Genomic DNA, 24,923 nt, shown 5'->3' with positions numbered 1-24,923 from the left:
TCTCAAGATCAGATCACTGCTACAGCACAGGAAAGATCTCCGTTACCCTCACAGCAATGCTCACACATACATGAAACACTAGCATGACTTGCACCTACCTCTCCAGCCTGCCCAATCTTCCCCTTTGGTAGTTGTGTCTACCACACAGGTAGATGAATGCGATGAGTGATCCTCCTTTTTGATGGAATTATCGCTGCAAATACTCCCTCCTTCCATAGCAGATCTCACATCTGCAAGGAGAAAAAGAGATGAAAATTCAGAAGGCACCGGTGGAAGCCAAAGGTAGCAGAAGTTACCAGACTAAAGCTAGACAGGAGTAATGAATGGTTGCCTGGTAAAATCATGAATGGATTGAGGACAGGAGCTGGAAACAAAAAGCAAATTGCACAGCTGTGCAGCAGAAGTTGCCTGCATGTTTGTCTCCTACAGTGTCCATATCAGCATCACCACATCCGTTGTTAAAGGATTTATCCAAACAAGGTGAAGACAGTGGCAGTAGTATCCCGGGGGCACCACTAAGTGAGAAAAGGACATCTGTTTTGGCAGACAAGAGGCTCTCCAGGCCACTGGATTCTTAAGGGAGCTTTGGTAGCCTAACAGTCATCACCACCTGCGTTTTTCCTGAAGGTTTCCCATCTATTGTGTGGCCTAGATGATGCATGGCTTTGCTTGCAAGCCAACTCCTTCCTACAAATGCATTTCCAGGAGTGCAGCAGGCTGCCAGCATACCATGCATTCCCCGCTCGCTGAGGGTCTTCTTTGGAAAGGAGGACAAATCGGTGGCAAAGATGTTGCTGTCTGAGTGGGTGTGTTCCTCTGAGCTAGTTGGGGTGAGCAGAGCCTCATTCTGAGACGGAAAAAGCAGCAGCTTCTGTCCTTTCAGGTTCAGGCGGGCAGGGCTGATGAGTGGCCGGCGGTACCGCAAGGAACCTGAGCTGGAAGTCACAGAGCCGGCCACCGACGGTGCTGGAGAGGGGATGCGGGAAGGAGCACAGCTGCCGGACAGCAGGGAGAAGTGCTCTGAAATGGAAACATCCCCGAAGAGAAAATAATGAGAATATAATCCCAATACAATAGGCACAGTTTTCTTTAACAATTCTACAAGAAAAGGGAACAGGAGTTGCAAATGTCCAGCATATCCTGTACTAAAATTGTTTATTCATTCCAGTTCCCACACTGCAAAACATGGAGAAATTCCGTGTGCACTTTGATACACTCCAGAATGACTTTGACTAGAGATGGGTTTATCAGGAGCTGGGTGAGCTTGCTCTCTGCTCAGTTGTGTCCACTCAGGAGAGCCTGCATTACACATGCTGGTTTTTAGGTAAATTAACTGTTCTGGCAGGTCCTTTAAAGGCTGTTGGGAAAGTGTATCGGGATGCAAGGAGGTTTGCACAATGGCACCAGCCCGGGCTGCATTTCCATTGCTGCATTGCCAGCAGCAAACACTTAAGCAGGACAAACGGCCAAAGGATCGATTTGGGGTCAGGAGGGCAACAGACAGGTCAGGACACAGAAGCAAAGGGGCAGAGCAGACAGGGTGGCCAAATTAGCAGTTCCTTGGGCTGCAGAAGGAAAGTGGGAAAAAAAAGAGCTGCCCTAGGAACAGGTTAACATCTTCTATCAAAGCAATCTCAACTCAGCTGTAGAGCAGGGAAGGGATCCTTGCTTTGTCTCACTGATTTCACTGTGAGCTCTCCTAGGGAGGAGGACATCCAACACATATAGCACCCTATTTTAGTGCACCCACTCTTAGTTGGCACTCTCTGCAGCATTTCTAACAGCAAAACCGACATTTTCACTGGGATGTGAGCTGGGAGGAAAGAATTAAACTCGGATCATGTGTTTCAACCCACTCACTGCAAATCCTGCAAAGACAGTTGCTCTGGAAGGCCTAGCGCATTACCTGATGTAGGAGATTCCTTGGACTGAGATGACTGTGAGGCTGGTCGGCTTCCGCTGAACAGGTAGCCAGAATCTAAAAAGCAAAAATGAAACAGTTTGAACCCATCTGGCTCAGCTACTGGAGGTCTATCCTCCAGAAGTGTAACTGCATCATCTTCTCATCAATCTCAGAAGGGGACAGGTGGTAAATGTAGGTGGGAAAAATGTCCCTTTTTTCCTGGGTAGGCTCTATGCCAGCGTCAGAATAATCCACTTTTCCCAGCTGCAGCAGAACAGATCTGTCCAGCAGGCTCCAAAAACGACCCTGTGACTGTATCACAGCCTGGCTTGACTCTACTTTAAAAGGAAGAAGGTGAAGATATGGTTGTATCCTTTCCTCATGAAAAGAGCCTTAAGGGTAGATCATAGGGTGAGACAAATGCCCATCTAGCTGTCAGGCATGGCAGCCATAATAATGAGGCAGCAGGGGGGGAAATCAATGAAAAGTACTGAAGTCAGGAAAAAAAAGTGCCACAAATGAAACCTCAGAGCTTAAATCAATTATTTTTCTTAGGCACCTGATTTATATAATTATAGGCAAACAGCTTTGGAAGTCGAAAACCTTGCTGTTTGCAAAAAATATTCAGCCCCGACAGCATGCTCTCTCCAGTCTGTCTGGCTTTGCACCTTAGCAAAGGAAAGCCCAGAAAACCTCACAAGGGTGGTTTAGCCTGCGGGGGGAACCCCAGCCATCTGGTGCACTTGCGCCTGCCCTTCCAGGGACACTTAGGTAACAAGAAAGGTGAAGGCTGTGCCAAAAGCCGCTACGCTGCTGAAAGGTTTGCATGGCTGGTCTTTCTCTCGCTCTTCGTGGATCTGGCAAAACTGCTGGCAGCGTCAGCTAGAGAAACATCGAAGGAACTAAAAAATCCCCGCAAGACTGCGGTGTTGAGATAACACTCTCTGCTGCAGTGTTATCCTAGAAACTGCCACATTTTGGCCTCTGACCTTCTGGTAATCAGTTAGTGACACGGGAAAGCTTAGCTTTCCTTGGATGGAGAACAGCATTTGAATGCTATTTCCCATCTGTTAGTTTCAAGCACAGCAAAACTGAGGGCTTATTGAATTCCTGGGAGAGAGTCTTTCCTTAGGCCTATAAACCTTCCCTAGATCGCACAGAGCCCTTAAAAACAAGAGGAGATGGGGTCTCTAAAGCAGCTTCAATAGTTGTGCTAATGCGTAACAAATCCCGACCTAGGGAAGAGCCTGCCTTCAGCTCTGCTCCCTTCAGCTGCAGCAAGAACAGCAAACTACACAAAGCAGCTAGGAAGGGAGCGATTGCCCTTGCTAGATCACTTATCCCAATGCTCCCCGTCACTCCCAGAAGCTGCTCTTCTCCATTCCCACGTCTAACTGCTCCTTCTGCCTCTCTCCCACAAACAGCCTTGCAGCTTGTGCCACATTGCCACGAATGCTTGGAGAAGCCTCTGGATTTCAGTAAACCCACAGCAGGCAAGCACTCCGTGAGACTTTTTGTTTCACCAAGATGGCAATAATATGCTGCATAATTTCTTAATGTCAAAAAACAAATTACCAATGCTGGATACTCCTCTGTGCCACAGGAACAGCAATCCCTGAACACGACTGTAACACGTGGATACCTCACAGCCCATTTCCCTCTGAAGCACTGTACCACTCCATCGTCACTGCCATCGGGCCACAAGGTTTCACGCACACTTACCTGCTCTGGCCAAGGAGGGGATGGTACCCAGCGAGAGCGCCCTGTTGAGACGACCAGGAAGAGAGGAAGAAGAAGTTCTGCGTGGGGATCTGAAGAGCTGTTGGTTTGTCAGCTGGAGAATACTGGGTGGCGTTGGGACAAAGAGAGATGTAGCAGAGGAAGGGAAGGCAGTCCCAGTGCCGCTGGGAAAGAGAGTCATCGAATCCCCAGAAAGGTACCTGCAAATGACACACACGACAGACATTTAGCAACGAGTACATTCCAGTAACTCACTCTCTCAGTTGTACTTCTTGCATGAACACTTGCTTTATCATCAGGTTTGTACTAATTTGTCGGGGCAGGAGTGCAAGATGCAGAATGCTTAGGAGTTTATGGGAATATTCCTACACCTTTGAAACTGGGGAAGGAAGAACTGCTCAGCCTTACTTAAATTATTGTGCACCACAATACAGGGTGGAAAAACGGTGGAACAGTTTAGGAACTTAGGTGCAAATAGGCCTAGTACCTTGGTTCTTTCCCTGGATGAGAAAACTACCCAGAGACCACCAGAATGCTTTACAAAGTCCAGATACACATAGGACCAACAACAGAGTACATCTCATGTTTGTTATGTGCACATGCAAACAACATGCTTAGAAATGTCATGACTGTGGGAAGCAAGGAGTTATCTACTAGTCTTTTTGTCTTTAGACACCAGAATCAACATCTTAACTCTGATGCCAGTATAGAGAGAAGTGGTTTTATGGGTACCTAGATAAAGATTTAGGTATAAGAGCTCTGTTTTAAAACTAACATTCAAAACTCTAATACATTTGCCTTTATTATACTTCTGCAAGGTAAGGAAGACTCACTACCCTCACTTTACAGATGGGAAAGAGAAGCAAAAAGAAGCTAAGTGACTTGTTGAGGGTCCCATAAAAATCCTGTGATAGAACAGAGACACAAACCTGGGTTTTCCGATCCTAAATTGAGCCCTAAACCATTACATTTTCCTTTCTCTGCATATCATAATTAGCCACAAATATGGACTAGCATAGCCGGAGGGAACTGTGCTCCTGTAGCATACGCTCCAAGAAGTGTCTTGCTTCTAGTACGTAAAAAAACACCTCTATTATAGTGCTGGAAAAAATTTAAATTGGCAATAATAATGGCAATTGTATCTCTAGGTCTGTGAGTTGTTTTCAGTGGGTTCTTTCCAGCTGAAAGAGGGGAGCTGTAGAACAGCGTGTCCAACTTGAGAACACAAGATGAGAGATAACAGACACAACATATTAAGGGTACCTGTACCAGTTAGCTTGATTTTTAAGTACTACAGACATAAAATTACTTCTATTCCACTGGTAAAATAACTGTGTAAGATGACTTTGTATTTTAAACAGTTTTTGCAGCTAGGACTGTCATGGTATTTCATGCTCAATTACTATATGCAAATAAACTATGCAATTAATTTCTGATACCCCATTTCATCACCTACCTTTGCAGTTTAAAATTTAAAAATCATCCTAAGCTGAACAGTCTGTTAAAAATTTACTCTCATTTTTACTTTCTTTCTATTCCTCCTTGCAATCATGTACTGATCTTAGTCTATGTACAGTTTAGTTGACTACATCACATCAGAAATGAGGAGTCAGCTTTGGAGTCTCACTTGTGTCCTCATACCATCAAAATGAGCGTTCTAAGAATGTTGCAGAGTTGAAAGTATAGCAATTTTGTATTATTGTTAACAATTGAGTAAAATACATGAAAGTAAGTCTAGAGTATGAACAAGATCTCTCAAGGATCTCCTCTAAGATTTTTGTTTAGTTAGAAATAGGGAATACTCTTGTCAAATAAGTCACGATGAACTACTAACAAAGTATGAAGCGTATATATTTTAAAATTGAGATATCGGACTTTGCAGCATATAATCAAGCTGCAACATTTGGAGGTTTAATCTCACTTCTGATGAAAACACTGAGACAGATGAGAGCAGCAACATGGCTTTTCTTCCATCAGAGGAAAGCCAGTAGTAAATCAGAGCGTGAAGGAATATATGTCTCTCACTCTTGTGCTGTGAGGTGATTTATGCATGTGCCATTCTCTCTTGGAGATTAAAGAGGTGATGCAGCAATACTATGCAGTGCTAGCATGTCCAGAAGAAGCAGTCTAGAGTTAAGATTACAATTTAAAATATCTTATAAAACTACTTATCTGCTAGTACGAGGCAGACATCAACAATCCCGACCAGCTTAATCAGGCTGAACAACATCTGAGCCAACCAGCTTCCTGGTGCTTGCAAGCAGGACATGCCTTTAACAGCGGCAAGGAACTCGTCAGTCTTGCAGCAGAAACTGCCCAACCTCTTCAGGTTCCAGAGGACCTGGGAAGGGTGTCACGCTTCGCAAACGTGCAGAGTCCTTGAGTGCACATACATATACACATTTGCCCCACCACACATACAGATGTAAATAGCAGATGTACATGTCCATCTCAGCTTTGTAAGAGAAAACGAATGGGAAAGGAAATTAAAAGTGCAGCTCAGGACTATGATATGAATCATATCAGAAAGAGTGATACCTACCACTCACTGTGCCATGTCTGTGAAGGGCCAAATCAGAGCATCGCCTGTGAACAACATAGCTCTTTTGTCCTAACTTTGCACCTTTTGTATCTTTGGGCTAAAGGATCCAACTTTACACAGCTCCTTGCTGTGCTGGGAACCAGCTTATCTGGCTTATTGGTTGTTGGCAGTTTTTCACTTAATGAGCTGGAAGATATTACAATCATTTATCACTCATAACCACAATCTCTTTCCTGGGATTGTAACTTTTTTGGATTGGACTTCCATGGGCTCTGCTGCTCAACAGCCCCACTTCTTCTCAACCTCACCAAGTTAGTGCAGTCAGATCCTCTGGGCAGCTGATGAATTATTTGTCTTGCACCATCCAGAAAAGGAATTTTTCTGGTTAGCAAAGAGTTGAAGAATTTTAAGCATAGCATACTAATGCCTTAGGACTGAATGCTGACCAAAGAATGGCTTAAATATTGATCTGCTCTGAACAAAGTAAATTCCTGCAACATGTGCAAAATCCTGTTCCTTTTCTATGCACTCTTCTCTGTCGTGTTTGCCACTGTCACGTCAAGAGGGCTAGAAGCTGCTAAAAAGCAGGGGTGCTGTCATGGGAATGCACTTCATGCCTGAGAATGGTCAGCTGAACTAAAACTTCTTCCAGAAGCAGATGAAAAAAGGTGAGGAGATCAAGAGGATCATAAGCCACATCACAGCCCTGGAATGGAGCAGTGCAGCTGCGTCTTTGCTCTCAGACTACTGCATTGCTCCAAGCCGTTTGTGATAATAGTGGGTCTGGTAACAGTGAAAAAAGTAACCAAAAAAGGAAGAAGGAGGGGGGGGGGGGGGGAGAAAAAAAAAAAAAAAAAAGGCTCTGGAGTCAGTTAGTTTGTGGAAATAGTCAGGGCCCGGAAGCCGTTTATTTCAGAACTTGGTATTGTGAACATCAAAAATTGGGTATTTAATTAGCGTTTACAACGATCACAGCGTTACTAGACAGTTGGGCACAACTCTGCTACACAGATACTTTAAAAATAAATTAATAGAAGATTAAAGAAGATTATTACATGGCATGGGACCGTACACTGTCCTGAAGAACCTCCTGCCAGCAGAGCCTCCCCTCCTCTGTCCCAATCCCTTCGCTCTTATCCAAAGACAACACGATACGTGTGTGCCTTTTTAATTCACATTTTAACCAGAGATGCTGCATCACCCCTGAGATAGAGAGAGACATGGGAGAGCATGGGTCAGGTCAGACTACAGGGCTGTAGATGGACCCACTCCTACTATCAAATAATTCAGTACATGAAGTAAGAAGGTAACATGCAGTTACAGTCAGGCAGCTTGCCGTATGTGCCCAGCTTCATCTGCCTGGAGGCAGCCAGGGAACTATGTGTAAAAGGGGAAAAAGGTTTATGATGGGACCTTAAGTCCAGAGGAATTTAGCTATGCGTTAATCCATGTGTAACTGCACCATTTTCTCCAGGCAGCGTGGGTGCTGCTGCCCAGACCGCAGAAGGAGCTCACTGCAGCCTGACCGCTGGCTGCGAGAAAAGCAAGTTTCTGTGAGCTGACATGCAGTCACTTGTCTGGTCTGCCGCATCGCATCTGTCAGCACCACAACCTGTGCCTCCGGTCAAACTGACAGAATCGGGAGTAAAGAGCAATACAGTGAATAAAAAAAACAGGCACAGGGAGAGGGGAGAATGCTCCTAGAAAAGGGCACAGGTCTCAGACACATTAAGATTTTGATATGCAACTTAGAGCTAGAAACTTTAGCTCCCAAGACTAAGAATTCTTTTCTCCTACATGTTTCCCTGCTTTGGATGAAAAAGGAGGGCTGAATTATAGCTGAAAATGCTCCAGCTGCCAGGTCCTGCACTAATACCTTCTAGAATACAGACAGACGTTTGGCATCAATTTTGCCTTCCCTCCTAGCTGGTGGCACAAAGCCGGGGTGGGGGGGGGGGGTATACGCACATCCCATGTCTGCAAAAATCCAGACTCACTGGCATCACAAAAATGTTCAGAGGACCTCTTCCCTGCCTGTGTACTTGATAGCTTTGGTCCCAAATGAGGCTTGACAGGGGATGACTCAAGGTACGCTTCAGGACTGAGTACTGCCCCTTTCATATGAGAGCATCTGCTACGGCTCAAAGAGGCCCCAGGTGTACTCGCAGGTGACAGCACACCTGGAATGAACTGGCAGGTTATATGTGACAGCACACAATTTCGACAGCACCTCTTTAAAAACCGAAGCAAAGCCATACACCACAGCTCCCTGCTTTCATGAGTGGAGTCAGCCTGGAGCAATCATCTGGCTATTAATTATATTAATTTTTATGAGAGTATAAATAATTTGTCCACAATACATTAATACATACTTTCTGTAGTATCTAAGCATGATTAATAGCTTCACATAATTTCAGCGTACTTGAAAAATATTCATAAAGCCAAAATAAAACACCGCTACACCATTTTTATATTTCCCTCTTGTCCTCACCCTTTCACACACCCAAGCTCAGTTCACTAGGGCATGCAAAGCACAGATGTAGGAAAGGAGGAGTTAACAGAAAGGAAAGAACGGGATATAAGTATAGTGTATTTAGAATTGTAAAGGGCCACAAAGGCGTCAGTTTGCATGCACTGATGTCAGTGAGGGCTTCAGGAAGACCAGAAGTAGCAGCAGCAGCGACGCTTACTTGGTTGCTAGCTCTGGGTTCTCCCTCAACCCCCCGATAGTCTGCAGAGTTGCTCAGAAATTTAAGAGTGCAGCCCAAGTATCCTCTTATTCCCAGCCACACTCACTGGTGGCAAATGAAGGACAAAAGCACTGGCCTGGCAGACGTACAGGCACTCCTGTCCCAAGCTGCAGCTGCGTTGGTTCCACTGAAGCAGAGCAACATAGTGGTGTCAAAAATCTCGTCCAGAGAAAGGCACTTAATGAACCCAGCCCCTTTATACACCCAACTCTGCTGGGCAGGGTACGAGATGCTTTTGAGTCGGCTGATCAGCCACAGCCACTGGGAGAGCAAAGACCAGAGCCAGCCACTTCGGGCTGGAGGAGATTTGATTTCAAGTGACACACAAACCCACTAACAATCCCTCACCACTTCAGCCCCATTCCGCAGTACCATCCTCTGGTCCAGACACCAGCACGTGGCCAGTGTAAAAAAAGCAGCACCTGAAATTAGAGGCTTTTGGGCTAAAATCCTCTAATACTGTTAAGATGTTTGCATGCTCTGGCCTGCGTGGCTGGGAGAGTCCTCAGGCAACAAAGCTGCATCTGGTGACCACAGGTTACCACATGTTCCTCTGTGGCCTGAAATGAATCCAGCTCAGTGAAAACAAGAAGCTCAAAGCACTGATCAAGTGGTTCTGGATGATTTTTGTGTCAGCTGTGTAAGTTACCAGCCCTTTGTTAGCTATTATCCCCCTCAGCAGAAGGAACTGTATACCCACGTGTAATACAAAATAGCACCGCGGCTTCATGAGGGTGGTGGCACTGGGCTCAGATGCTGGACTTGCACCAAGATACCTGAGCTGGAAGCATACGTTTCCTTCTGCTGGACTCACCGTGGGGGAAGCAACCAGGCAGAGTCAGATGGCATATCGAACTGCTGAGCTATTTCCTAACTGAACCTCAAATAAAAAATGCAAAGTTGGCAAAGCACCTTCCTTACAGAACCTACAGCATGGCATAGTGTTTAGAAGAGACAATTTGGCATTGAGATCGGGTATTGCAGGAACAGTCTCAGTAAAGGCAGCGGTGGTTTAACCAGTGGGGTTTTTTCTGAAAGTCAACAGTAAAGTACTGCTAACTGATCTTCTTCAGGCCTAATTGTCTAAGGAGACACAATTAGTACAGATCGAATGCTAGCAGTTTATAAATCAGAACACCTCTGGAAAAAACATCTTTCTCCTCCTTTCTTCCCTTTCCTCCAAAAGATCAACATCCTCTATCATCAGCAAAAGCATGTGAGAGAGCATGTGAGAAAAGCAGAAAGAGAGGAGACTGTCAGCATCAGAGTCTCTAAAAGACCAAAAATTCAATTGCTGCAAGTTTGTTTTTGAGGCTCTGAGGTTTTTTGTTGTTTTCAGAAGCAGCAGCACAGACGTGCTGAGGCACCAGAAGTGGGAAAATAAGCTGACACCTGAGCAAAGACAAAAGCTTCTTTGGCATTAAAATTGAACCACACTTCAATATGTGTTATTTTGTTTCGCTTTTGAAATTTTTCCAATTACGAGTCCAAAAGTTCTTCAATTATAAGTTGTGGACAAAGCACCACAGAGCCCAGGGCTTCAGTTGTACAGCTTGGCCATAAAACGAAGTAGCTTTCTGATGTTCTGACATATAAAATTAGTGCAACTTGTAAATATACTTCATTTGTATTAATCTGCATAAAGTGAAGACAAATGGATTTCTTCCTTGCATATCAATTGCAGTTAACATATCTCCCAGACAAAAAGATTTTAAACTCTTTCAGAACGGATTTGCACTTGCTGCACAAACAGAGCTAAAATACTTCTTAACAGTATTATTCAGGCTTCACAGTGTAAACCCCACTCCTTCCCACGGTTCTACCACCTGCCTGTTCCTGGTATCTAGTGTGCATCCTCCCCATCCCAGCACAGTACTGCACAGGAAAAAAGACAAGAGAATAAGAGAAACGATCAGGCACAGGAAAACAACGTAACACTTAACAGCAAAACATCAGAAAAGGAGCCAGACCTCAGGAGGTCAAAGACAAGGCATTTTTAAATTGAAAGAAAAAAAAAAAAAGTGTTGCAAAAAAGAAGGGAGGAAAACAGCTGCTCAGAAGAGACAGGAGGCCACAAGAAATAGGACAAAGTGATACTTAATACAGCCTCGACTTTCAGCTCCTGAAAGCAAAACATCTGAAGAGGCTGACAAGCATCTTTAGAGGCTGCCGCTTAAGAGTTTCCTTGCTACTGGGCAAGAAAATTTGGACAGATTAATTTTATTCTTATTTTAATAAGAAAGGATATTGCCATTAGAAATCAGGCATGACATTACCATAACCATCCCCACACATTTTAACAGCCTGTCAGCTGCTCACACCCCTCCTCCTTCTAGTGGTCTCAATATATCCTTCTAAACATGAGATTCCTCCCGTCACTTGGACGTATTTGACAGCAGAGCAGCAAGAGGAACCGCTCACCTCTGCCACACCAGACGGTTGCAAGTTCACCTGCTAAAAGCTAGCAGGAACTTTCAATCCAACTTCTGTACGTAAGTGCATGAGACAATCACAGCTAAACAGAAACATCAGTCTTTTCCTACATTTAACTTTACGGGGAAAACGTGAAAGTACAGAAGCAGAAAGAAAAAAGGAAGAAAAAAAAAAAGTCTAGATGTCTTATTTCACTTAATGGACATAATAGCTTAAGTTTTCCTGGGTCTTCTGTGCAGCTTGTTTAAAGAATGGCAGAGCTGGCACTGGATTTGGTTCCAATGTCCATTTCGTTAGGTGGCTTCGTCCACCTCACTTTTAACAGCAGATAGGCTGCAGAACAATGGCGTTGGAAGGGCCGCTGCAGTGGGGAGTTTTCCAGGGGTGAAAACATTATAGCTATCACTGCACTGAAAGGAAAGCTGAGTAGACAGTGATAGCACATCCATACACAAAATTGTCCCCCTCCCTTTTTTTTTTTCCCCTGCCACCTCCTGTCCTTTCACCAGTCTGCTACCATCTGTCTTAACACTGCCCCCTGCTCCAATAGGCTGACAGGTACAGAAAAAGACTGGATTTTTAAGGAACATTTCCTACTAAATCTCCTAACGGAGAGTAGGAAAGAGGCACCAGAGCGACTGTGAAAGTCTAACCCAGTACTGAGGACCCTGCACACTTCTGCTGGCTTTTTTTCCTGTTTCAATGAAGTCATGTGGCTTCTTGTAGTATTTTGAAACAATTCTCTAAAATCAATGAAGTATGCTAGTGGAAAATGGGACATAATAGTTATTATTTAGCACTTTGAAAGTGAGGCTGGAACAAGAAACAATCTGTGACTGCGAGCTGGAAGACAAACCTTTTGGGTCAGGACTGATAAACGATGGGAACACAGAAGAGTGGAACCAGACTTTGCATATGCTGGATTCCTTTTGCGGAGAAGTAAGTAAACAACCCTCAGAGCAGCATCATTCACAAGCACCAGAATGGAGAAAAGTGTTCTGTTTGCTTGGAGGTGGATATTGCAGGTATCTGAAGGCACCAGGAAAAAAGTTCCAAAGGAGAGCACATATGGGAACCAGGTTTGGGGGTCCCCTTCCCATGCCAGCTGTTAAGTTACAGGCACATGGTCGTTCCGGCAGGAGCTGTACCTTCCCATGACACACTCAGCTTGGCTTATTGTTAACGAATCTCTACAGAGCCTTTGTCAGTGCTACCTTTCTGCTTTCACAATGCATACCGGTTTGAAGAACAGTAACTACGAAAAGCTATGAAATATCTTTTGTTTCCTTTAAAAAAGCTTCTATAATTTCACCAGCATCTGCAGCATCCAGTAGTGTCTGAATCTTTCAGCAGGAGATGCAGGTACTTCATAGTGAGAGCTCCATTCTGATTATTTTAGAGTGTATACATAGGAAGATCAAGACACCCAATTAACTTACATCAGACTATTAGTGTGGCAAGTTCCATTATGCTACTCTGAACAGAAGAAAATAGCAGATCTTCTGTAACAATGCTATTTCCTCTTGAAAGACCCAAATCCGGATGAGAATCTCAGTGGAGTGCCTTGCAAAAAACAGTGCAGCATAATAAGCCTGCTTATCCTAAGAGGCCCCAACAAGTTAATCCTACAAAAACCCAAACAGCTGAAAGCTTCTTCCTCCCCACACAGTAACATACAGTCATCCCAGCTTTCAGCAGAGGACTGCCAGGCACTCAACTCAAAGTCACAATTTCGAGACCCCTTTCTTCAGCAGCATTAGCACCAATGCCAGATTTCAAAAAAGAACCCCCCCAAGTAACGAGAAAAATCCATCTCTGTTGCTACACGGTCCCACAGCACAGGCTCCCACCCCTTCCTCTAGCGCATCCTCCTAATCTGTGTTCTCAACAATAAGGAAAACATTGACTGAATAAGTAGCGAGGTACAATGAAAGCTGAACGTATACCAGAGCATGTGGCTGTTAGTCCCATATTTCTTCTCTTTCTAAGGCTACAGGAGTGGAAGAACATACGCGTTTTTATCCAGTTGTGCTTTTACACAGATGCTTCTCGGGGGGTGGTGGGGGTAGGTGGGTAAAAAACCCAAAGAAAACCAGCATAGAAAGCAACAGCCACTGGTAGATTTGAAAATTTAGCCTAAAACAGCTGAATGCTTTCAGATATTCAATCAAGACACCCTGAGCTACATAACCTTTTAAAGCACCCTTTTAAATAAATTATTGAAGTTCCAGTCAAAAGCACTTAAGGACGCCTCTCCATTTAAAATAGGAGTCATAGGAGAATGGCAGAGCGAGAGAGCATGCAGTTAAGTGATGCTACGCAGTGGAAGGCAAGAAGAACCAGGTTATGGACTACACGTGGTCCCCTCCTCGCATGCCTGTACACCATGCAGTGTTACTACAGCACACGTTACGAGGACTCGGAATCCAGAGGCAAGTTCCCATCAGTTCGAAATTAAAATGACCAGCACCATTAGAAAACTGAAGGCGGCCTGGGCCCCATGGAGGATCAAGGCAGAGGATTCCTCTGTAACTGGCTAAGGACGGACAGGAGAAGCCAGAATCTCTTTGGCTGGAGGAGCAGAATGGGGAGGAGGCTGCATTTATGGAACAGTTTGTGAAGCAGCTGCTGGAAGAATTGGCTTTGGGGAAGCTGGATATTTGCACTGCTGACGTAGGATTCAGGAGGAAGGGAGAATGGAGGCAGCAGGAGTAGCTTCCTTGGCTAGCACCAGCAGTGGAAATGCTCCAAGCAGCTAGCACAGTGGAAAGCAAGGATGGGGAAAAAAAGGAAAAAAAAAATTCATAAAGGAAGAAAAGATCTTCACTGCTTATCTAATTAAAAAAAAAACAAGAAAAAGAGGAAGGGAAAATAAAAAGAGGAGAGAGAAGCACCAGTTGCAAAGAGTTCACAAGGCCTTTTTTTTCCTCCTTCCCCCAGCGTCACTGCTCTGGCTCTGACCTTCGGGGCCGGTATCTCCGATGGCCCGTTGATTTCCGCGTAGCCACTGCTGCGGTGAAGCCCACCAAGCAGCACAAGGATGTGGTGCCAAATTTGGCTGTGTCTAGCCAGTTGGGCGTTTCTGTCTTCAGGTACCTCTCAGCTAAATGCAGACTCATCACTACGAACCACAAGACTGAAGCAAACGCATCAATTCTCCGGAGCCTGCAATGCCAAAAAGAAACCCAACAAGACACAAGGTAAGAGTTTAAACACCAATGAATGCCCTTGGTCCTGAGGAAGGAGAGGGAAGGTGGGGAGGGTACATAGACTGAGCAGGTTATCTACTCTTACCACGGTTATATCATCTGCAGCCCTTCCCACTACTGTGGGAAGTACCTGAATCGGTCAGTTCCATTCTCTACCAGATTAGAGCTGCACAGGGAGCTTTTCATTCACAGTAATTCAAGCTTAAATTGAATGAACCAAGGCACAGATCCAAAGCAAGCTCTGCTGTCTCCATCCAGCCGGCTGGCAACCCAAAGAATAACAAGGAGAACTGTGCCACCCAGTACTACGCCTGCCATTCTAGCAAATGTTTACCCCCTGGCTCCCTGAGTCAAGACAGGGCAAAAGATCTCCAACATAAAACAGTTTTCCTTTAAGTGAAACAGAAAAGAGCACACCCACCTGATCCGCCCAGCTAAGAACATGGCCAACAGGCAGGTGAACAGCCCAAGGACAGCGACTGCCATCTGGTGATTCTTCCCGTAAGCCCATGCGGCACTCAGGTTCTCCACCATCTGTTCTGGGAGCAGGCGGAGCAGCTCCCGCCAGCCTGCCACTGTCACAGAAGTGCCGTTTTCCAAGTCTGCACGCGAGGTTGTGTCAGTCCTGTTCCTCATGGATGCTGGACCAGAGGAGACAGGAGCAGGGACTGCTGCACTGAGCGAGAAGGGGTCGCCTGACCCATACAAGGCCATCAGAACCAGGAACGCACAGCTGAGGAAGGCCAAGAACCGCAGAAATATCACCTGAGCTGGTGTGGTTATGGAAGCAGAAGAGGAGGATGAGCATAAATTCTGCAGAGGAAGGGAGAAACACCTTGTCAGAAGCTGAATGAACCGTAGTAAGGTTTTGAAATAGTGCTTTATGAAACACTTCCAGACTGTATGGTTTACAATCCCCATCGTTCTTACTTCTTTCCCCCTGCCCTGTACTCTGTAGTTTCCTGCACTGTACTCATAAATTGACTTCTCTACCTCCCCTTTTCTGCCTGTCCCACTATTTTACTTCCACTCTGTTCTTATTATTACATTAGACTTACCTTCTGGCAATTGCACTGAATGACACCAACACAAGGAAAACCTCAAACTAACATCAGAAGCACCTGTGGCAACTATCCTGTGCTCTTCTAAACTTCTGCCATGCACCCAAGCCCCCAGAGTCAGAGAGCCCCAAGGCCACTGCCTTCCTTTCCCAGCAGCAAACTCGGGTGCAGAGGTACCCAGCTCTCTGCACTTCCCCCTAAACTCCCTCACCTCTCCCCCCACGTACCTGAGTATAGGTCTTGTCTGTCTCACGGCGTTTGAAATGGTGGCTGAGCAGCAGCGCCCGGAGCTGCCGATTCTGATGTTTTATGTAATACTCCACAGCAGCCTGGCATGGACGGCACAGCTTGTAGGTCTGCTCCAGATGGTGCTTATACACCTCAATCTCCTCATCATATTTGCCCTGGTGAGAGAATAGGAGAGGAAAAGTAGGTAAGAACTGCAGGTCCCTCAGCAGTTATCATGCTTGCTACTGACATGCAAGCTAGGCATGCTTCCAGTCTCCAGAGGAACAGCCCCCTGAAACCAGGCCTCAACAGTGACCAAGCTGGAGGCCAGCCATACAACCAACTTTGCACACAGCTAACCCAGCCTCCATGTCCCAGAAGAGATAAAACAGCCCTTGGAGAAGGCCGCTGTGGCCCAGTTTCAGCATGTTGAATTTCTGTGGCCCAATTTTGCTGTCTTCATCAAGACCTTATGAACTCAACACAGAAGATGAGACAAAAAAACTAGAATTGCTCTTCCCCTCCTCAAATGAGGGGACACAAAAGGCCTGTGGCCCCTTCGCATCACTGTGCTGCAGAAAGAGACAAGCTCCTTCCAAAACTCAGCCCCAGACTCGAGGGCTGTCACTGTTTGAAGGTCCTGGTGGGATGAGCTCCATAAATCATTAATAACACTTGTAAAAACAGACAGCAAGTAGGGCCGAAGGTATGTTTTTCAGTGTCACTACAGCGGGCACATCACTTATCACAGAGGCTTCGAGGGCTCTTCTGTCTCCACTCCCAACCTCTATCAAGATCCTTGTACCAAAAGCATACAGCTGAAAGCATGCAGCTTCTTTGGGAGAGAGAAGTAGGAAGATGCACTGTAGCTGCCGGAGGGCTTGCTGCAGCAGTTTCATAGGCTCCATCTGCTGGAACTGAGAAGGAAACACATGGGAGAGACAGGCTCACCCCTTACTGGACCAGCCAGCAATGCCGAGAGGCCACTGCTGTCACTGACACACATATCTAACCCTGTTGGATAACACAGTCCCATGTTTCTTAGCTGGAACAGACACTGCAGTTCACTGAATGCCTGAAGAGGGGCCAAAGGCTGGTGTTACTCGAGCAAATGGATAGGTCTGGCAAAAGGCAGGGACTAGATATAAAGCTAGGAAAAGGGAATCAGCCGAACATGTTCTCATTAAGCATGATCAAATTTAAATCTGCTCCCCAGGAGTCATCCTGATTAAACTCATTACCATTACACAAAGCAGACCGGATTAGGCAACCCAGAGGATGAACACATCCCACTATAGCGCAGTCTTATAACCCTAAGGCTTGACCATAGTTGAAAGCTAAGGAGTGGAACACTAAATTCTCTGCATGAAACTCTGCGGAGCCATAAAACTGTGAAGGAGAAACCCCACTATCCTATCCTCCATGCATATTAAGTAATGGGAAGGCCTAGAAGTTGCTCAGCAAGAAATCCTGCTGCTGTAGCTGTAAAATCCCTTTGCCCTCCTAGGCACAAATGCCTAACCAGGGAGATGATGTGGCTGCACAGGATTCCTCTCCCACCCCACTAGTAAAAGCAAAACAGCACAGCCAAGGCCTTGGGAAAAACAAAATCTATTAAGGCTTCAAGGTGACTAGTGGGCTGTTGTGCCTACCAGATCATGTAAGCTCAGCTGGGCCAATGGTAAGTACTGGAGTTGTAAGCTGATCTCAGCAATGTGCATGCTTGGTTTTGGGCTCAAGCTTCTACTTGCAGTGTCCACCTAGAACAGGTCATTACATTCTGGCTTTGGAGTAGAATTAGGTAAATTTGCAACACTAATCAGTAACCTCCTCTGCACTAGAGTGCCACATAGTGCTTCTGAAGACTACTGTAGCATCATTCCATAGCACACTGAAAAATTCCTGTGTCTCCTGCTTACGAGGCTGCAGCATGGTACCATTTGCAAAGCCAGACAAATTATTACAGAGCAAATTAATCAGAGCAGGAATAGCAGATACATGCATGGGAATGCCTTGAACAAACATTCTCCTGTGATGCCAGTCCCTAACGAACACTCACCTCCTCCCTCGGTGAGAATGAAGCCAGCTGTTTGATCTTCGTGGTTTGATGGTTGTTGCATTTCTTGCAAAGCAGAATCTGGCTGCTCACCCACTGTTGCGGTTTGGTAGGATCATAGAAAGTTGTAGCACCCGACACAACATGGTTAAGGTGTTCCATGTACTGAGCAGGGATGGGCTTGTTGTAGTCTCCATTCTGACACGAAGCAAAAAAGGAGGCAGGAGGGAAAGCAAACATGAGATCATAAAATCAAAGCTAGGTATCCTCTGGTTGACAAGATTCCCTAAGCTCTGTCAGGAGCTCTGCACTCCAAGCTTTTACCTATGTAACAAAATAAATAAACAGAGAGAGAGACAAAATCCTTCAAATCTTCTCCCCATCCACTGTTCTGTACACCTATTGAAAGCAGTTACTGGTGGTGGATTTTGGCTCAAGACAGGCTTTGTTATTTAATACCCTAAATAAAGCAATTCAGCTGTTCCAAAATACAAAACCAGAGAAGAATTGCTCCATATATTAAAAAAAAAAAAAAAAAGATTCTTAAGAGATATTGGTGAAAATGTCAAGGCCATTTTTGCCCTTTGAAGCAAGAGAGGAAAATTTGTCTTTATCATTCTATGTCAGCGCATCCCAGTACAGTGGATTCTTTCTCAAATTCGATTAAGTGATGAGCTGCTGAGTTCACAGGTGCTCAGCACGGAGCTGCCAGCTGTCAAACCACTGGATATTCATCTGCACTGGGCCAGGATCACCTTAAATGAGGAGCAGGGTTTTCCCCGCAAGCACTGTTCCACAGGGCATGCACCTCCCCGGCCACCCTTCAAGCAAATTGTCACGGTACCTCTTGGAAGCCATTGTACTGCTCACAGTTGGGGCAATCCCAGCAGTTGCGATTCCCATACGGCACTACCGTGTCCTGATTGCAGAACCAGCAGTTCACTGTCACGTGCGTGGGCTTCTTCCTGTTAGGAAAGGAAATGTGTCAGGCATCAACACTGAATTCAGTCGGTGTAGAGGAAAGCAATGGCTTTCAAACAGGGAAATGCAAGAGAGGCTGGAATAACAATCAATCTTCCCATCCAGTGTGTTTAACGGTATGACTCAGAGTAGTCATTTTAGCAATGAAAAGATGGACTATTAAAGTAGAAATAAATTTCTGCCTGGTGCTCCTATCTCTTTGTGCTAGTACCATGGACATGCCAGAACTTTAATAACAACCTTGTGAATAACCCACTTCACTGTTTTTCAGAGGCATATTTGGGGGTGCAAGTCCTCTCCATCATCAGCGGTGTTAAAATATGCAAAGGGTGCAGTAGAGCTGCTGCTTAATACACAGGATTCTGGGAAACGGAAGTTACGATCCACAAGAGCTGCATATGCCGGTACTCAGAAACCTAGGAAATGGGCTCACGGTTACAGTTTTATCTGCCCTGCTTGTCAGAAAATTTTTCAAAGGCAAGGGCATATCAAATTATCCCAAGGTTCAGGCACTGTAAATAGCTGTTTCTTCACAGCTTTAGATACACAAGACAGAACGGAGGAATCAACGTCTTCCCCAGTCTTTATGCGCTGGAACTGGAGACAAAGACTAATTAATGACCTGGATTCATGAGCCCCTTGTTTTTTAAAACAATCCTGTTAAAACAACAGTCACTACAAGGGAATCAGCTGTGACATGGCCCCATTGCAACAGGTTGTGACAGATGTTTGAGCAAAGAACTTCACTGGCCTGGCCCTTGAGCCTGCCTGCTAAAGAAGGTCTGCATTTGCCTTGAAACTCGGTGCAACACCCAAGAAGCAGCTTCCCGGCAGGTCAAGGCAACACAGCCCGGCTGTCTGGGTTACCAGAACCCGTCCCAATCACACCTCCAAGGGAGGGCAGCTGTTCATGCAAAGCCCAGGCAGGGACTCGCTATGGCAGCTATGCAGACAGATGGACCCAGCTGCCACCAGCCCCGTTTGCTGCCTAACTCCACCAAGCAATCAGCGTGCCTCCGCTGGACAGCTTCTAAAGCAGCAGCGAGAGCAACTGAGGAGGGAGGCTCACCGAGGGCCTGAAAAGCAGATAACAGCAGGCAAAGTGCTCACCAGTTGAGAGCAACTTCTCTTCTTCCTGCTCTCGGAAACGTTCTCTGCTGCTACAATATGCTGTAGCAAAACATCTCCCGAATGCTGCAGAAATGTTGTTTGGCACCCTGCAACCAAACGGGCAGGCGATTCTCCCCTTAGTTAAGCTGGCTTCTCTCTCAGCCATCACCTTGGCAGCTGGACGCCTACAATTAAGATTCTTCTGCACTCCCATTTCCATAGACCATGTCTTGAAACTTGGTTCACAAAATATCAAACCCTCAAGTGATGCTTGGGCCTCCTGTTTAAGCACTAATGACGAGGATAAGCTTGAAATGAAGCACCAGAAAGAAGCATAAAAAGCAAGAGCGCACAGAGGATTCCCTGCCAGATGCTGAAAGAAAATGGCTGGAGCTACTAGGGTGACAGATTCTCATCTCAAAATAGATGCATACACCCACACCCCTCTTAAAATGAATATTCACTGCTCAACTTTGTTCATTGCCAACGGGGCTCAAAACGGTAAGTGATCCGAGTTAAAAATACCACCATTGAAACCGGCAGGCAAAAAAAAAAAAAAGTTTAAACCAGACAGAAATCTAGGTCGCTAGTCCAAGTTATCCATGAGCTACCACTGTCCAAAAGCCAAGCAAACCACATGCCAAAACAGCCCTACGAAGGATGGACAGCGACACGTGTTGGTGCTAGTTTCGTCTCACTATCATAGGTGTCAAAGTTATGAAAATATAACGCACAGGCTTCAGCGCATTAACCACCAAAATACAGATCCTACTGCACCTTGAGCACAGACTTTGATAGCAAGCCCAACCTAAACTCCATCCTCTGATGCAGGTTGTTGCGCAGGTCCCAGGTCCTGTAGAAAGTGCTACAGTCCCACCTTCGTGCTGCTGAGGCACCACCCTCTGGCACCCATGGAAATAAGACACAGTCTCTACCTACCACCAGTCTCTAACTTCCATGATGTGACAGAGTAGGGAGAAGCACTAGGTTCAAGGATAACACAAAGTGGAAAGCACAGCCCAAAAAAATTAGTAAAGCATGCACGCTGTAAAGCAAAAAAAGAACCAATGCCAAAGCCTATTTGAGAACTTGCTAATATCAGAGACCAAACCCTTAGTATACTCGAGGCCCTTCCACCTTTTCCAAACAGGATTCCATTTGCCACTCTTGAGGCTGAGGAAGTGCTACCAAGGGTTAAATAGCAGCCCTTCATTCTCACAATGTATGCAAAAGAAATTGCTAAATCCTGGATTATTTAGGATAAAAAGTAATAATCCTTCCTTTTGTGAACCTATAATCTGTTGCCATAGAAATAGGTGCAAAAAAATCTTAAGTTCCCAACCTGCTGGATGCAAAAAGGAGGAGAAAAAAAAAAAAGGTCATTTGAGGCAAGAACATGTCGGTAGGGTGCTAATTTTCTAGTAATTGGGCAGGACTTTAAAAACAAAAAACAAGTACTGTGTTTGGAAAGACTCTCAAATACAGATTTAATTACTTTGGAACTATATATACCTTGACTGAATTCAGGCAGCAGCTGAACGTAACAAGCTAGAGCACACATTGCTTCTGAAGTCAGACATTCTGTTACGAGAAGACAGACAATGCAAAACCCGTATAAGCATTTACCATGTGCTCAATCCCTTGCAAAACACTAGGCACATCATCTCTAAAGAGTTTATAATCTAACACTGCGTTAACTTGAATTAGCTTCGCTGGACAAAGAACCAGCCTGCAAAATAAAACCTGAGCAGCAAGAAGTGATTGAATTACTTACTGCATAGAGAGATTCTACTAACAGCTGACTTGCTGGGCTAATTCAACATGCAGCCTGCACACCCAAATAAGCTAGAAAAAATTCCCAGGTTTGGATAAATTGTTTTGCAGGTAGAATATCTTTCCTAAGACAACACTGGAATAAACTCAGTGATGAGATCAACACCTAAATGTCTGATACTGCTCAGACAATATGACAAAATGTTCCTTTGTGAGAGGCTATCAGAGTCCTTTATTTTGCTAACAAGCCTTCTGTCCTGGACACAGTGCTTGCAAAAATCAGACTGCAGGTATACCCAGTGACAAACACTGTTTAGCAACTACTTTGTGTCTCTCATGTAACATAAGAAGGAACTTATGTTCCCTCCAACTCCCAACACTTTCCACTATTCTCCATTTATACATAAAGGTCATGCTTCAGTCCACACTTTTAACAGATTGCCAGAACAACAGTCTCCCTGGTAAGTGCAGGTCAAATCAGTTACCTGACAACAATAAACTGGATTTCTAATTTCATTTACATCTATTCCCCCCCCCCCTTTACTGCTAGGTCTGATGATGAAGATATTTGGGTTTCCATATTCTTAAAAGAGGCCACAGGTGGATGTGCAGTTCTTTGCTGGGTTACCCTCATCCTCTGCCAAGGATTAAAAGAAAAAAACAATTCTCCATTAAAAGTATTTAAAGCAACGCTCTTTGTTCTGGCACAACTGGATTACAAAGCAATTATACAAACGGCTAGGTCAGCAAATCTGAAGAAAAAACACACTAGGAAGAAGAGCTCTTTTGCACAGATCAGTTTTGATCAGAACAGCATCTGAGAGCAGTTTGACATAACCAAGCTGCCAAAGCTCCAAAGTACAGACCCAAAGAGTTCCAAGAAAGAGATCCTCACGGGGTACTTCATAGTGGTCCTGACAACAAGGCAGCAGCTAACAATCTGGAGGGGCACAGAAGATGAAGGAAATGTGGCTACAGCTGCTGGTCTGAACTCAGCAACCCGACTCCCAGCAAGATGTAACAAACAGCAGCCAAGCTGCAATCTTGAAGAAAGACCATAAAATATATCAGAGTTTTCCTATCTATCTGGCCCAAACTCATAAGGTTTAAGGAGCTGCTGTACATACCTGGACACCACATCTTTTCTCTCCCTGATACAAAAAGCATGGTCTCAGACGCTGGCACAGTTACAGTAGTGTAACTCCACATGTTGACAGTTATTCCAGAACTACTTCCCACTAGGTTGTTCCGATATATTTTATTTCCCTTTCTATAGGGGGTGGCAAAGGCATCTTGCTAGATATGTAAGGGCACTCATGCTGAAAATGGAGCAAAGCAGGGCTGTATCATAACCTTAACACCAAAGGCAAAGGCAGCATCATGTCTGTGTTTGTGTCAGTCCCTTATAAAGCTGCCCTCCTCGATGACTTTGGAAGATTCATTTAACTAAGGCAAAGTAAGAAATTAGGCAATATCAGAATAGTTTTGAGAAACGCAAATACGTAGCTCCAAAGAATTATCAAGGTCACCTCCTGAAAATATTTGCAGCTAACCAGCAGTTTTCAAGGACTTAGGAAGAAATGCTTTCCATTCCAGAGACCTTTCAATGAACTTAAGCAAAACAAATCCAATCCCTACCCTCAAAAGACATGTTGGCCTCAACTGGGTCAAAGAAATGCTGCCTGCTTCACTGGGGATTGCTTTAGGCCACAAGTATTCCTTAGCTGCCCTAAATATGCCACAGAAATGCCAAGTCTTCTATATGGGCTAATATACCACTGATGATTTACACGGTTCTATAAACAGCCAATGCTGTAGAGCAAACCTATTGTGGATGTAGAAATATGCTTTTATTTTAAAGCATAAACTTGAAGTGAACCTTAACACAAGGAGCCCTTGGGACCGCCTTTTACTCCAACAGAAGCACTCGACAGATGAGCAGGCTGCTCAAGTCTGTTCTGTTATACAGTCCAAAGCACCTCTTATTCCATATATCCCTACATTCATTTCGAGCTATACTAGATTAAAATCTGCCAAATTAAGATTTACTCCTTTTATGAAATCTGTATCTTGACTTCTCTCCTGATGCCTTTCAAACCTCGTTTTCAACTGATCTGTTTAAATTTGCTCTAAGGTCAGAAACATTCCATGCAATTAAGAGATATATGACCAAAGAATTTTGGTGGCTAACTAAGAACTTTGACTTCTATGCAATCTCCCCAAGTTTTAGCACCGCACTAACCTACGGCACTCTCCCCTGCAATCACGCTCTCACCTCCAAACCAACCAACACAAGAGGAAAACATTCCCTTCCCTGCCTCAAGCACCTGGGAACGCAAAAGAGGAAAACCCCGACCCTTCAGCGATCCCTGTAGCACCCTTAGCAATAACGCCGGCCTGCGGACTGGAGGAAGGGAAATCTCTGAAAGACTCCCTAAGCACAGCTCCCACCGCAGGCAAGTCCCCGATGTTCAGCGCAGGCACACAAAGAGACGAAGCCATTCCGGGGATACGGCAAAACGCACCCAGCCATCCACCTCCTCCTTGCCGCGGACGCTCTGCCGGGACCCGCTCCCAGACGCGGGGCGCCACCCCGCGCCGCCCCCGAGGGCGGGAGCCCCGCGCTCCGCCGCAGCCCGGCCCGGTCCCGCCGCAGCCCGCCCAGGCCGCTCCCCCCGCCGCGCCCCGCGCCCAGCCTTCCCGCCGCCGCGGCCCGCGCCCGGCCGGCCATTGCCCGCCGCCCCGCCCCGGCCCCTACCTCCGCACGATACGGTAGAGCAGCAGCCCGGCGGCGGCGGCGCAGACGGTGACGCCCAGCCCGCCGGCGGGGCAGCGGGCCAGCAGCGCCGCGGCTCCCTCCATGCCGCTCCCCCCACACGGGCCGCCGCCGTCGCTCTGACCTCGGCGGCGGCGCTTTGTACGCGGCGCGGCCGCCCCTCCGCCGCCGCCGCTCCGCCCCTCCGCCGCGGCGGGGGCGGGCAGCGTGAGTCACGGCGCGGGGAGCGCGGCGTGAAAGGCCGGAGTCGTGCGGCGGCGCCGTGAGTCAGCGCCGCAAAGGCCGAGATCGTGGCCGCGGAGGCGGGGGCGGCCCGCCGGGCTCCCTGCCCTTCCGGGGAGCGAGGGAGGGGCGGCAGGCC

At 46.0% G+C, this 24,923-nt stretch overlaps 1 protein-coding gene across 2 annotated transcripts in view; it reads right to left on the bottom strand.

Moving 5' to 3' along the window:
• The window catches only part of TMEM201 (transmembrane protein 201), a 29,337-nt gene extending 4,686 nt beyond the window's left edge, over positions 1-24,651 (bottom strand). For both annotated transcript variants that reach the window (XR_014230068.1, XM_082329108.1), the window contains exons 1-10: positions 24,545-24,651; positions 18,767-18,887; positions 17,926-18,120; positions 15,866-16,042; positions 14,999-15,390; positions 14,330-14,533; positions 3,626-3,843; positions 1,907-1,978; positions 730-1,020; positions 99-230 (exon numbers count right to left, since the gene is read on the bottom strand). Coding sequence is in view for 1 of the 2 variants with exons in the window: in XM_082329108.1 (XP_082185234.1) it covers positions 99-230; positions 730-1,020; positions 1,907-1,978; positions 3,626-3,843; positions 14,330-14,533; positions 14,999-15,390; positions 15,866-16,042; positions 17,926-18,120; positions 18,767-18,887; positions 24,545-24,648 (1,906 nt within the window). In the remaining variant the exon portion in view is untranslated. The remainder of the gene's footprint in view (positions 1-98; positions 231-729; positions 1,021-1,906; positions 1,979-3,625; positions 3,844-14,329; positions 14,534-14,998; positions 15,391-15,865; positions 16,043-17,925; positions 18,121-18,766; positions 18,888-24,544) is intronic.
• Between the last annotated feature and the right edge of the window lie 272 nt (positions 24,652-24,923).

This window comes from Platalea leucorodia, assembly GCF_965183815.1.
Source record: "Platalea leucorodia genome assembly, chromosome: 17".
Taxonomy (NCBI): domain Eukaryota; kingdom Metazoa; phylum Chordata; class Aves; order Pelecaniformes; family Threskiornithidae; genus Platalea; species Platalea leucorodia.
Note: the sequence above shows the minus strand (reverse complement) of the source record. Positions and strands in the feature narration are given on the sequence as shown.